General features: G+C 42.8%; 1 protein-coding gene across 4 annotated transcripts in view; it reads right to left on the reverse strand.

Moving 5' to 3' along the window:
- Positions 1–11328: 11328 nt before the first annotated feature.
- Positions 11329–12238, reverse strand: part of NDUFAF5 (NADH:ubiquinone oxidoreductase complex assembly factor 5) — a 36173-nt gene continuing 35263 nt past the window's right edge. For all 4 annotated transcript variants that reach the window (XR_004431120.1, XM_033185579.1, XM_033185581.1 and 1 more), the window contains 3 exons: positions 12009–12092; positions 11599–11681; positions 11329–11439 (listed from right to left, as the gene is read on the reverse strand). Coding sequence is in view for 3 of the 4 variants with exons in the window: in XM_033185579.1 (XP_033041470.1) it covers positions 11347–11439; positions 11599–11681; positions 12009–12092 (260 nt within the window). In the remaining variant the exon portion in view is untranslated. The remainder of the gene's footprint in view (positions 11440–11598; positions 11682–12008; positions 12093–12238) is intronic.

The raw sequence follows: 12238 nt of genomic DNA on the forward strand, positions 1-12238 counted from the left end.
GGGAGGGCAGTGATCAGGTTCCTCTCATCTCTTGGTGTCCAGAGCTTTGTATACAGTAGGTGCTCAATAAGTACTGAATGAAGAACTTGTCCACACCCACCCTGCTTCACTCCCAGCACAGTCTGACACAACTTCCCTCTCTAATGTAAGTCCATCATGAAGTGTGCAATGACACACGTGTTTCCAGAACCAACACAACAGCAGCAGCAGCACTTCTTGAAAATTCCTGACTGCAACAGAGTGGTGGGGAGGTAAAAAGGGGCCTGTGATTCATGGAGAAGTTTTCTCTGCTCAGAAAACTCTTGCTCTGGAGCAGGGACTACAGCTCTTAAAACTCCCAATGCCAAATTTAATCAGAATCCCTGGCAGTGAGACCCAGGGAACAGTATTTTTTGTTTTCATTCTCAATACACAGCCCATGTTGAGGTCTACTGTAACCTGCAACACAGAAATTTGCTCTAAACAAATTCAATGTGGAGTGACTCTGGATTTTGTGAAGGACTCCTCACTGGAGGTCCTTGGAATGCAGAGCTCCCCAAGGGACCATGAGAACGTTCACACCTTTCTCTACATCTCCTGTGGAGGGCAGGTGCACTGTCTGGGACTCTGACTGAGCTGGGGTTGCATAACTGTCAAGCCTGCCATAGATTTCTGGGCAAGACACTGGAACACCTATGTCCTCTCTCTCCACTCCTAGCTATGACCTCAAGCAAGTCAGTCCCTCTCTGTGGGACTCAATTTCCTTATTTGCACAAAAAGATTGCTCTAATGTCCTACAGCTCAAAAGTGTTATAATTCACTCTAGCCTCTCAAGGTGTTAAGAGGTGTTGTTATAGTTGTCTATACCAAAAATTTTTAAAAATCTTTTCATGTGTGGCAAGAATAAAATTAATTTTTAGGCTGTGAGATTTGAATTCTTAGCTGTTTTTTTGGCCACCTAATTAATTTCATCCAGCATTTGTACCTGTATCAATACAGAAACATTTACTTCCTGTTTTCTGAGGTGTGTGCTGGTGTGAAATGAATTATCCTAACTTGTATTTTCATTAATCAGAAAATAATTCTAGGTAAAGATGAAGTGCCTCTAAAAGAAAATATGTTCAACCTTTACCTAATAAAGCATTAAAATGAATTTCTTATATTTGAATTCTATTTAGATTTTGCCATAGAAGCAAAATAGCTGTCTGAGTCAAGTGGTTTATTCTTTTTTAAAAAGGGACAGTGACTTTAAGCAGTACCTGTTTATTAATCAGTCTTCCAAGTGAGCAAGAGGCAATTGAATGTAGAACAAATGGTAAGCTAGCACTACAACAGCAGTCAATAATTTATCCTTATAAGCTTCCCTGAAGTTCATTCTGTCTAGAATAATAATAGGTGACATATCATGCTTATTATGTGCCAGGCACTGTTCTAACTGAATGTATTATTAGTTCATTTGATCTTCACAACTGCCTTCCTGGAAGAATACTGTATCATCATCCCTCTTTTTTTTTTTTGAGACAGAGTCTTGCCCTGTTGCCCAGGCTAGAGTGCAGTGGCGTGATTTCAGCTCACTGCAACCTCCGCCTCCTGGGTTCAAGCGATTCTCCTGCCTTAGCCTCCTGAGTAGCTGCAATTACAGGTGTGTGCCACCATCTCAGACTTCCAAAGTCCTGGGATTACAAGCATGAGCCACTGCGCCAGGCCCATCATCCCTCTGTTACAGAAGAGGAAGCTGAGGTAAAGTAACTTGTCCAAGACCATATAGCCAGTACTTAACCATTGCACTGACTGCCTTGAGAAAGTTTATAAACAATTTTGCAGGTGAACAGATTCTGATAACTGAATGTAGATTTTTCGAGAATTATTCAAATTATTTAACAAGCCTGTACAATGCCTAGCATTGTGCTGGGACTGAGTAATCCCAGCACTTTGGGGGGCTGAGGTGGGCAGATCACGAAGTCAGTGTCAGGCCTCTGAGCCCAAGGTAAGCGATCGCATCCCCTATGACTTGCACGTATACGCCCAGCTGGCCTGAAGTATACTAAAGAATCACAAAAGAGGCCGGGCGCGGTGGCTCAAGCCTGTAATCCCAGCACTTTGGGAGGCCGAGACGGGCGGATCACGAGGTCAGGAGATCGAGACCATCCTGGCTAACACGGTGAAACCCCGTCTATTCTAAAAAAAAAAAACTAGCCAGGCGAGGTGGCGGGCGCCTGTAGTCCCAGCTACTCGGGAGGCTGAGGCAGGAGAATGGCGTAAACCCGGGAGGCGGAGCTTGCAGTGAGCTGAGATCTGGCCACTGCACTCCAGCCTGGGCGACAGAGCAAGACCCCGTCTCAACAACAACAACAAAAAAAAGAATCACAAAAGAAGTGAAAATGCCCTGCCTCGCCTTAACCGATGACATTCCACCACAAAAGAAGTGAAAATGGCCGGTCCTTGCCTTAAGTGATGACATTACCTTGTGAAAGTTCTTTTCCTGGCTCAAAAAGCTCCCCCACTGAGCACCTTGTGACCCCCCACTCCTGCCCACCAGAGAACAAGCCCCCTTTGACTGTAATTTTCCTTTACCTACCCAAATCCTATAAAATGGCCCCACCCTTATCTCCCTTCGCTGACTCTCTTTTCGGACTCAGCCCGCCTGCACCCAGGTGATTAAAAAGCTTTATTGCTCGCACAAAGCCTGTTTGGTGGTCTCTTCACACGGACAGTCAGGAGATCGAGACCACGGTTAAACCCCATCTCTACTAAAAATGCAAAAAATTGAGGGGGGCGCGGTGGTGGGTGCCTGTGGTCCCAGTTACTTGGGAGACTGAGGCAGGAGAATGACTTGAACCCAGGAGGTGGAGCTTGCAGTGAGCCAAGATCACACCACTGCACTCCAGCCTGGGCGACAGAGCGAGAATGTCTCAAAAAAAAAAAAAAAAAAGGTCTTGCATGATGCTCCTTGATCAAAGGGTTACTGGACCATTAAGTCTGGATGATGTCCTAAAGTTTACTCTGCTTTGGGAGATTCAGAATTACTTTAAAGGTTCTGAGAAGCCTTACAGGAAAGATATCCACGTGCTTACCTCAGCTTCACTAACCACATTTACCTCTGGAAATTCTCCTCTCCATCTCCTCTGCTCCACCTCTACTTCCTTTTGTAACACCTATAAATATAAGAGTTATTGTACCAAGCACTTAAGGCATCTAATGAGCATGGCTTCCTAAGCCTAAGAAGTGTGATGCTTATTATCTGCTAAGCGTTATACTGATGCTTTGAAGAACGGCTCTCGTTTCACAGCAGCTGAGTAACTTAACAAAGGTACGCTAGTTACTGGTAGAAAGGGGATCCATTGGGAGGGTGTGACTTCAGAACTCATGCTAATCCTAGCCACTACTCCATTGGGCCACCCTATATCTAACAACAGCTGAACATCTTACTTGGATGGGAATCTACCCTGCCCCATAACATAATGCCGTCAGCTGTGCTGCAGGCCCTGCTTTGGCCTCACATCATGGTTCTAGTCTTGCTCTCTAAAGCCAGGCCCTTCCCTGTCTCCCAGTCCCAGCAATTGTATTTCTGCCCCATCATTCACATGCATGTCTCTTTTTCCTTGGTACCCAGATCCCTGAGATAGGGGTCTAGCTTTGAATCTCAGTTGAATGGTTGATCCTTAGAAGCTGCAGCTGAATGTGCCTGATGCTAACTGCCTGTCCTTCCCATCTCCTGCTGTGCCATGCTCACAGGGCTCATAGTGACTCTATCTGGGCTTTCCCTGTGGCTGTTGGAACCCTGGTTATTGTAGTGCCAGTGCTCGAGGAAGCTAAACAGTTAGCTGAAGAGGCAGAATTCATGAACAGGAAACAATGTACAAAGTGCTAAAGGAAATGGAACTAACAAAAGTTCAAGACGGCCTGGGACAAAAAAGAAAAATAAACTTGAGCTGGATATGAAGGATGACTGATCTTCCAGTAGAAGGGACCCAATAGAAGAGTTTGGAGTGCAGGCAATTCTGCAGGGACAAGGATTCAAGAACAGGGCTGAGCATGTGTTGGAGACAGTGGGTGGAATCACCTGACTGGTTCTAATATGCTGGCTGGAGTGTACAAGAGTATGGTGGAACGGAGGATATGAAGAAAGGCTGGGAGCTCACAGAAGGTTTCCACTTCCAAAGAAGGCAGCATACCACAATAATTAATTGTACTGTTTCCTTCATATACAAGACTGAAGTCAAAACTGGCTGTCACTTATGTGACCTTGGAGAAGTCACAACCTAAGCCTGTTTCCTCATCTGACAAATGGGGACAATAGTACTAATAGCTATCTCATAGGGAACTGAGGATGCAATGTGAATTGAGAATGGATATCTAAGGCTTAGCACATTGCCTGGTGAGAGCATAGTACAGGGAGCCTTCGAGAGGGCTTTACCAATCCATAACAACTGTGTACAGGTTAAAAGCAGCTTCCTTTGTGGAGAACCATGAGTGTCCAGTTGGCTCCTCAGGAAATTACACGGACAACCTGACTTGGTTAGACTGCAGTACTTTCGTACTTGTTTCTTTACTTGGTCCTCCAGAGTGCTGCCACCTGAAGCCTGAGCATTTCCTGTTCTGCAGCCGGGACTTGTCACCTAGACAAGTAACTGGGAACTTTATGCAAAACGAAGGGACACTTCCCAAATGCTGAATGCTTGGTGCCTGTGAGAAAATGTCACCTTCTATGGAAAATATAGAAGGCTATCCATGCTGGATATATAAGGGTCTGGGGCCCTCCTTTGTGACCCAGAAACTTAAAATGAAAATGCATTCTTTGGCGGGGCACAGTGGCTCATGCCTGTAATCCCAGCACTTTGGGAGGCCGAGGCAGGCAGATCACCTGAGGTCAGGAATTCGAAACCAGCCTGGCCAACATGGTGAAACGCTGTATCTACTAAAAATACAAAAATTAGCTAGGTGTGGTGGTGCAGGCCTGTAATCCCAGCTACTTGGGAGGCTGAGGTGGGAGAATCACTTCAACCCAGGAGGCAGAGGTTGCAGTGAGCCGAGATGGCACCACTGCATTCCAGCCTGGGCGAGAGAGCCAGACTCCACCTCAAACAACAACAAAATGCATTATTGAGCTGGGCATCGTGGTACATGCCTGTAAGCCTAGCTCCTTGGGAGGCTGAGGCAGAATTGCTTAAGCCCAGGAGTAAAAACAAAAAACCCCAGCATTCTCACTCACTTTTTAAAGATTAGGGGACCCAAGGTAAACCATGCTGTGCTTCCTGCTTAAGTCCTATCCTCAGGTGAAGTCAAAGTTTACTTTGAAGGGAAAAGAAGTCCCCAAAGGTCAACAGAGAGTCTGAGAAACTGTAAAGAGATGGGAGGGCTTCCTGTCCACTTTGCCTTGGGACCCAGGTTCTGGGGTCAAGCTGAAAAGCTCCTCTGAGATCATCCTGTCCAATGGCTCACAACCATTTCCCACCTCTGACATGAGTTCCCTGTGGCTGTGACTCAACTACGGAGAGAAAGGTGGAAGTGTTGTTTGAAAAAGCCCTTCAGGAACGTGAAAGGCAGGCTTGTATCCTCCTTTGAGACTCACCAATTAGCAAACCTGTAATTTTACAGCTGAAGATCTTGAGGTCAGAGAGATGGAGTCTGCCCCAGCATTAGGATCAAACAGGGCCAGCACTAAACTCAGACCACCTGACTCCCAGTCCCTGACCCTTCCTCGACTTTCATAGTCTTTTATGGCAAAGACTGGCAATTCTTCCTTTGGAATTCTCTCCCCAATCTCCCACTCACAATATGAGCACAAACACTCCTAATAGTACACCTGGTAAGTGCTCCTGATACTCTACCACCAGACCTGTTCTCACAGAACTAGCAACGGGCATCCTGGCCGCACATGTGAGATTCCTGAATGAAGAGTCTAGACACTGGCTGGGTTACAATGGCCACTTTCAAAGTGCAGGCAACTTACTTTTGCCTGGTTTTAGCAGTGGCTAACAATGCAGGATCAAGTCTGGCTTTAGAGAGCCCTTGCTATTTCCACATCCTTGTACTCATTTGTGAGCCTGATAATGAGTATGCAGTGTCAACAGTCCATCCTAATGAGCTGTTGCAACTCAACAGCTAGGGCAGAAGGGGACTGGCTGAGGAATCTGTGTGCAGTTGGGTAGCTCACTGAATTCTCATGGTCACTCTTCCCAAATTCTCAGGTTTCATTTGAAAATTAGCCCATCGAGGCTCCCAAAAAATTTATCCTAATATTCCCAGGAAATAAAATTTGAGGCCTACTAAACTTAACTTGGGAAGTTAGTTCAAGATATCACGGAATCAAACCTCCAGGCAAGAGCATTTTAGGTCTAGTGTTCTCTGAGAACAAAAGTAATAGTTTACATTAACTTTACCTAATTGTAAATAAGCGGCCTATGTTTTATACTTAAAAGTAACAACCCAGAATACCTTGCCCACCCTAATATACCTCCTGAAGAGAGTATATAGCGTATCAGTTATCTATTGCTGTGTAACAAATTAAACACAGTTGCTTAAACCACAAACATTGATCATCTCAGTTTCTGTAGGTAAGATATTTGAGTGGGTTAGCTAGGTGGTTCTGGCTCAGGGCCTCTTATGAGGTTGTGCTCAAAGCATTGGCTGGGACCACAGTCATCTGAAGTTTGACTGGGCCTGGAGAATTGCTTCCAAGATGGCTCCTTCACATGGCTTTTGGCTGGAGGCCTCTGCTTCTCACTTCTAGGTCTTCTCCATGGAGTTGAGTGGCCTTACAATATGGCTGCTGGCTTTCCCCAGAGTGAATGATCCAACAGAGAGTAAGGAGGATGCAATGCCTTTCATTATCTAGTCTCAGAAGCGACATACCATCCATTTGTTGGAAGGGAATCACTAAACTCAGCCTGTACTTAGGGGGATTGAAGTGTCCTGTCTTAAAGAGAAGCATGTCAAAAATTTGTGGATAGGTTTTAAAACCACCACAGATGGCAAAGCATTATTTCCTTATTTGTTAACAATAACTTACCAGTGCTCACCCTACCTTCTAATATTTTCAGATTAATGCTTTTTAAACCAGCATGGTAAAGTATCTGTCATGTATTCAGGTAGAGAATTAAAATATACCAATATCTGAAAAGGCAAGTCTGCTTATGATAAATTTCCTGAAGATTAATTTCACATCATTAACCACAACCCCTCCCCCAAAAAGCTCAAAATATTTCTTAAGCAAGAGAGGCTAAAGGTAACTTACAAAGGAACAGAATAATCATAACTGCATTAACTATCTTTCTTTTTGCCAAATATCTACTAATATTCACTTCTTTCCTTCACAGAAGCCAATCCATGGTAAAATACTTTTATTCCATTCCTACTTAAGGAATACATAATCAATATAAAAATTGTACATCTTTTTTTTTTTGGAGACGAGGGTCTTGCTGTTGCCCAGGCTGGAGTGCAGTGGTGCGACAGCTTGTTGCAGCCTTGACCTCCTGGGCTCAAGTAATACTCCCACACCTCAGCCTTCTGAGTAGCTAGGACCACAGTCATGTGCCACCATGCCTGGCTAATTTTTTTTTTATTTGTAGAGACAGGGTTTCATCACGTTGCCCAAGCTGGTCTCAAACTCCTGGGCTCAAGCAATCCTCCCGCCTCAGTTTCCCAAAGTGTTGAGATCACAGGCGTGAGCCACTGCGCCTGGCCAAAAAATTGTACATGTCTTTAATGCGGGTCATACTGTACTGTAATTGTTTCCACCTAGTGGATGAAAATGGTACTAAGAGTTTGAAAAATATACAAAACTTCCCTCAGGTACTTCATGACTTACACATTTCCGTAATTTCTTACAATCATAACACATACTTGATGTATATAGGTAGCTTATTATCTCAATAAATCCTACAAATTCTTCCTGTAAAGCAAAAACTCTTTGTTTTATAGATATAAATTTTCATATTTACTGCCACCTTTGGAATTTTCCAGGCCAACAACCTGGAATATTGCTTAAGAACCAGGAAATAAGCCAGTCTCCTGGCAGCCAACAGGTGTCACAGTGTGCACATACTAGAGCCCTGTCAGACTGACAACTATAAACGCAGAGAATAGCTGGATGCCTGGCACATGAAACTCAATGAAGACCTGTTAAAGGAACCAATAAAGCTCATGCATTTTATTCCAAAGGAGTTCCTTCGGAAAAAAAAAAAAAAGAACCTAGTTCCTTTTCCCTACCTTAATACACAAGTCCTAGAAATCTTTCAGTATGAATTCTAATCTTATAGCAAAACAGAAGAAATGACTCAAGAAAGTTCATTTTGGTCAAGGTGTTGAAATTGACAACTGACAGCAAATAAGAAAAGTGCTGGAAAATACACAAAACCAACCACAGCATTCTTGGGGCTAGTCTGGGAACAAGCAATACAGTACAATTTGAGTTTATGATAATAACTGTGGGGTTATCAAGAAACGATTATTGGTCGGGCACGGTGGCTCACGCCTGTAATCCCAGCACTTTGGGAGGCTGAGGTGGGCGGATCATGAGGTCAAGAGATCGAGACCACGCTGGCCAACATGGTGAAACCCTGTCTCTACTAAAAATACAAAAATTAGCCGGCGCGGTGGCACACACCTGTAATCCCAGCTACTTGGGAAGCTGAGGCAGCAGAATCGCTTGAACCCGGCAGACAGAGGTTGTAGTGAGCCAAGATCATGCCACTGTACTCCAGCCTGGAAACAGACAGAGCGAGACTCTGTCTCAAAAAAAAAAAAAAAAAAAAAAAAAAGAATGATTATCATATACCATTTAAGAATGTAACATATTTTTGAAAGATGTTTAATAAACACTTTTTAAGTTTCATTGCTTAAAAGGATGGGCTCTTAATCATTTGGAAAATGTGGTTATTCAGAACAATCAGTTTCCTGAGGGCTCTGAACAATAAAAGCTTAATAGCATACTTTGAGCAGATTTCAACTAAAAAAATAATTTCACTAGTGTTATACACACTAAAATAAATGTTTTCAGTACAGTCACTCACATGAAACAATAAGGGTCCTCAATTAGCTGTGTTTTCTTTCCTTAATTTTTTTAAACAAATGAAGTTTTTTATGGGATAGCCAGGGTAGAGTAATCCTTAGCTCCACCCACCATGCACATATAACTCCATTGACATTAAATAAGCAAAAGGAATATTCTTGCTTGGAAAATTCAAAATTTACAGGAAGTTTAAAAAGTGAAATGTACAAGTCTCCCTCCTAGTTTCTATGTCCTCGACATTCAAACAGAACAACACAGACACACCCAGTCCCTCAGTCTCCTTCCTCAGCAACAGCCACTTAACACTTTGAGATGTGTTCTTCAAAAACAAGTATTAATGCACATAAACACATGTCCTTTTGGAAATACAGACTCCCGGAATTTACCCATTCCCCCATCATCAGTTTGCACTTTAAAACACAGGGTTTTTGGTGGATTTTTCTTAAGATGAGGTCTCCTCTTTTGCCCAGGCTGGAGTGCCATGGCACAGATAGCTCACTGTAGCCTTGAACTCCTAGGCTCAAGTGATCCTCCTGCCTCAGCTTCCCAAGCAGTTGGGACTACAGGCATGCACTGTTGCACCCGGCTAGCACAGAATTTTTTGTTTTTTGTTGTTGTTCTCTGTCTTCAAGTTCTGAAAATTAAGCTAAAAAAAAAAAAAAACCAAAAAACAAAACACCAAATTCTACTTCACAGGTTTACTTTGTGTTAAAATAAAACAAAAAAGCTACCAAGCGTATCCCAGTTTCAGGTATCGATGATTTTTCCAACTGAAGAGAAGAATAATTTCTTTTTCTCCTACAAATCTTGGTTTTTAACTATAACTTAGTCTTTCAAAGGGCAAGTCTGTCATATAATATTAGTTCAAAATTTAACTGAATATCTACTATGCACAAAGCACCATGTGCTATGTACAGGCTAAGACACAGCCCCGACACACGGAGAGCTTGCTGCTAATACCATAAAGGAGGGAAGGAAGGCAGAAGAGAGAGAGACTGAGAGGAGACAGAAGGAAATGCTATCATAGATCACTGAAGGCTGAAGATGAGGCTGGGGCAGTGCCCAGGTTAAATGGAAAAGACAGCAAACAGCTAATTGGAAACAACACACCTAGCGTTCACTCCTGCTTGCTTCTCAGCCTTCTCCCTGCTTCCTCTACATTCTTCCCACCTATCCTAAGCTGTCTGAGCTTGATTATCTCCAAATGATTTTGAACCCTCCTTGACAACAACAGGACTGTGAACTTAGATTAGGACAATAGTGCTTAAGCCCTGAAATTACAAAGGAAAGCCTAACAATAAACTGATGACTGTGCAGAGACTTTTACATGTGATTCTGCTTCTGTAATTCTTCAAAATGTTTTCTTCTTCCCTAAGGTAGGGTGGGGTGTAAAACCACGGTGGTCCCACCCATACCATGAAGGTAAAAAATTAAATTCAGATGCTTTAAAAAGAGTTGAGGAGGGATTTAATAAAGATACATGCTCTTCTAAACTCTAAAACCACATAACTCTGGAGAAGGTGCATATTCATCTGTTCTTCTTCAAGGCAAAGAAAACAGTATGACAAATACAACTTTGGCTTAAGTACCTTACAATAGTAATTATAAAAAGTCTATGTTGGCCGGGCGCGGTGGCTCAAGCCTGTAATCCCAGCACTTTGGGAGGCCGAGGCGGGCGGATCACAAGGTCAGGAGATCGAGACCATCCTGGCTAACACGGTGAAACCCCGTCTCTACTAAAAAATACAAAAAAATAGCCGGGCGAGGTGGCGGGCGCCTGTAGTCCCAGCTACTCGGGAGGCTGAGGCAGGAGAATGGCGTGGACCGGGAGGCGGAGCTTGCAGTGAGCTGAGATCTGGCCACTGCACTCCAGCTTGGGTGACAGAGCGAGACTCCATCTCAAAAAAAAAAAAAAAAGTCTATGTTTTTCAATCTAAATGAGCCAGAACTCTAAAGAACCGACTAACTTGTTCCTCCTCTCATCTCCATGGCTGTGGTCCTTTCGCAGAAGTAACAAAAGATCAAAGCAGGAGAAAAAGGTACAAAAGGTCAGCATGAGTAATATTTTCCCAGGCATTTACATATGTGAACATTATTTGCAAATATTTTAGGGAAATCTTTTCTTTGCTTTTAGGCTCAATCTGCAAGGACACTCAGCAGTATCCTTATGAAAACAGAAACAATATGAAACTGAAATGGTTACTATAGATGTGATATCAGGTTTTCCTAATTATATGAAAAGTCTATTAGTAAATAGCTTAGACTGCTTCTAGCTTCAAAATGTAATAATTTTAGATGTGAAAACTATCCATTTCTGATGAAAATTCTGGACAACATTAACATTGAATAAATATTTATTGTGATTTTTTCTCCTGTGGCATAAGGTTGTTTATTTTTCCTAGTTCTCCAAATGACACAGTTGCAGAACCTCTTTCAGCTGGTCTTGCCTGAAAATAATAAGGATTAAAGATATTAGAAATAGATAGATAATACACAGTCCCAACTAAAGTCATTAATGCTGTCTTATATTACCCCTTCCCCCCAGTTAGTAACAATAATCTGAACATGAACCCACTAAGAAAAGTGATCCACCTTAATAATGTTACCTGTGACTCATGATATTTCCATCCTATCATGTAATAGATCTGATATGTGGCAGGTACTGAACCATCCTCATTTCTGTACATTTCTAAAAAGACAATAATGGTTAAAGTCTGAAAAAATGCAAGTAGGAAAAAATTTCTCCTCAATAAAGGTCATGTTCTTCAAAAAGAAATGGGTACAGGATATTCATAAGATTCTGAGAACAACTTACATGAAAAATTATTAATACTTAGGGTAAGGAAATCGTAAAGGCTGTCTGGAAAAAGCCACAGGATTTGTGTTTTGAGAGGAAGGACACGAAGTCTGAGGGAGCCTTAATGGGAATGGAAAATACATTGGCAACGTGAAAGGAATCAACATGATACAGCACAAGTGCCATGGTGAGGCAGGTGAAAGAGTGGTCATCCCTTACCTCTGTACACGGCCGCAGCTGCCAGCATTGTGTCTCGATGCAGCAGAGCTTTTCTATTCCAAGAACAGTTACTCTCACCCATACCTACAAATACACTACAGGTAGTTTGAGATAATACAGCAAACGCCCTGAACAGCTCAACACCACAGACTTAATCCCATCTCATCTACCTGTCCTCATTCTCTAAGGGTCATGTAAACCTAAATCTCATTTCACTTTCAGATTATAGC

The sequence above is a fragment of the Trachypithecus francoisi genome, unplaced genomic scaffold (assembly GCF_009764315.1).
Source record: "Trachypithecus francoisi isolate TF-2019V2 unplaced genomic scaffold, Tfra_2.0 Lachesis_group21, whole genome shotgun sequence".
In the NCBI taxonomy this organism is placed as follows: domain Eukaryota; kingdom Metazoa; phylum Chordata; class Mammalia; order Primates; family Cercopithecidae; genus Trachypithecus; species Trachypithecus francoisi.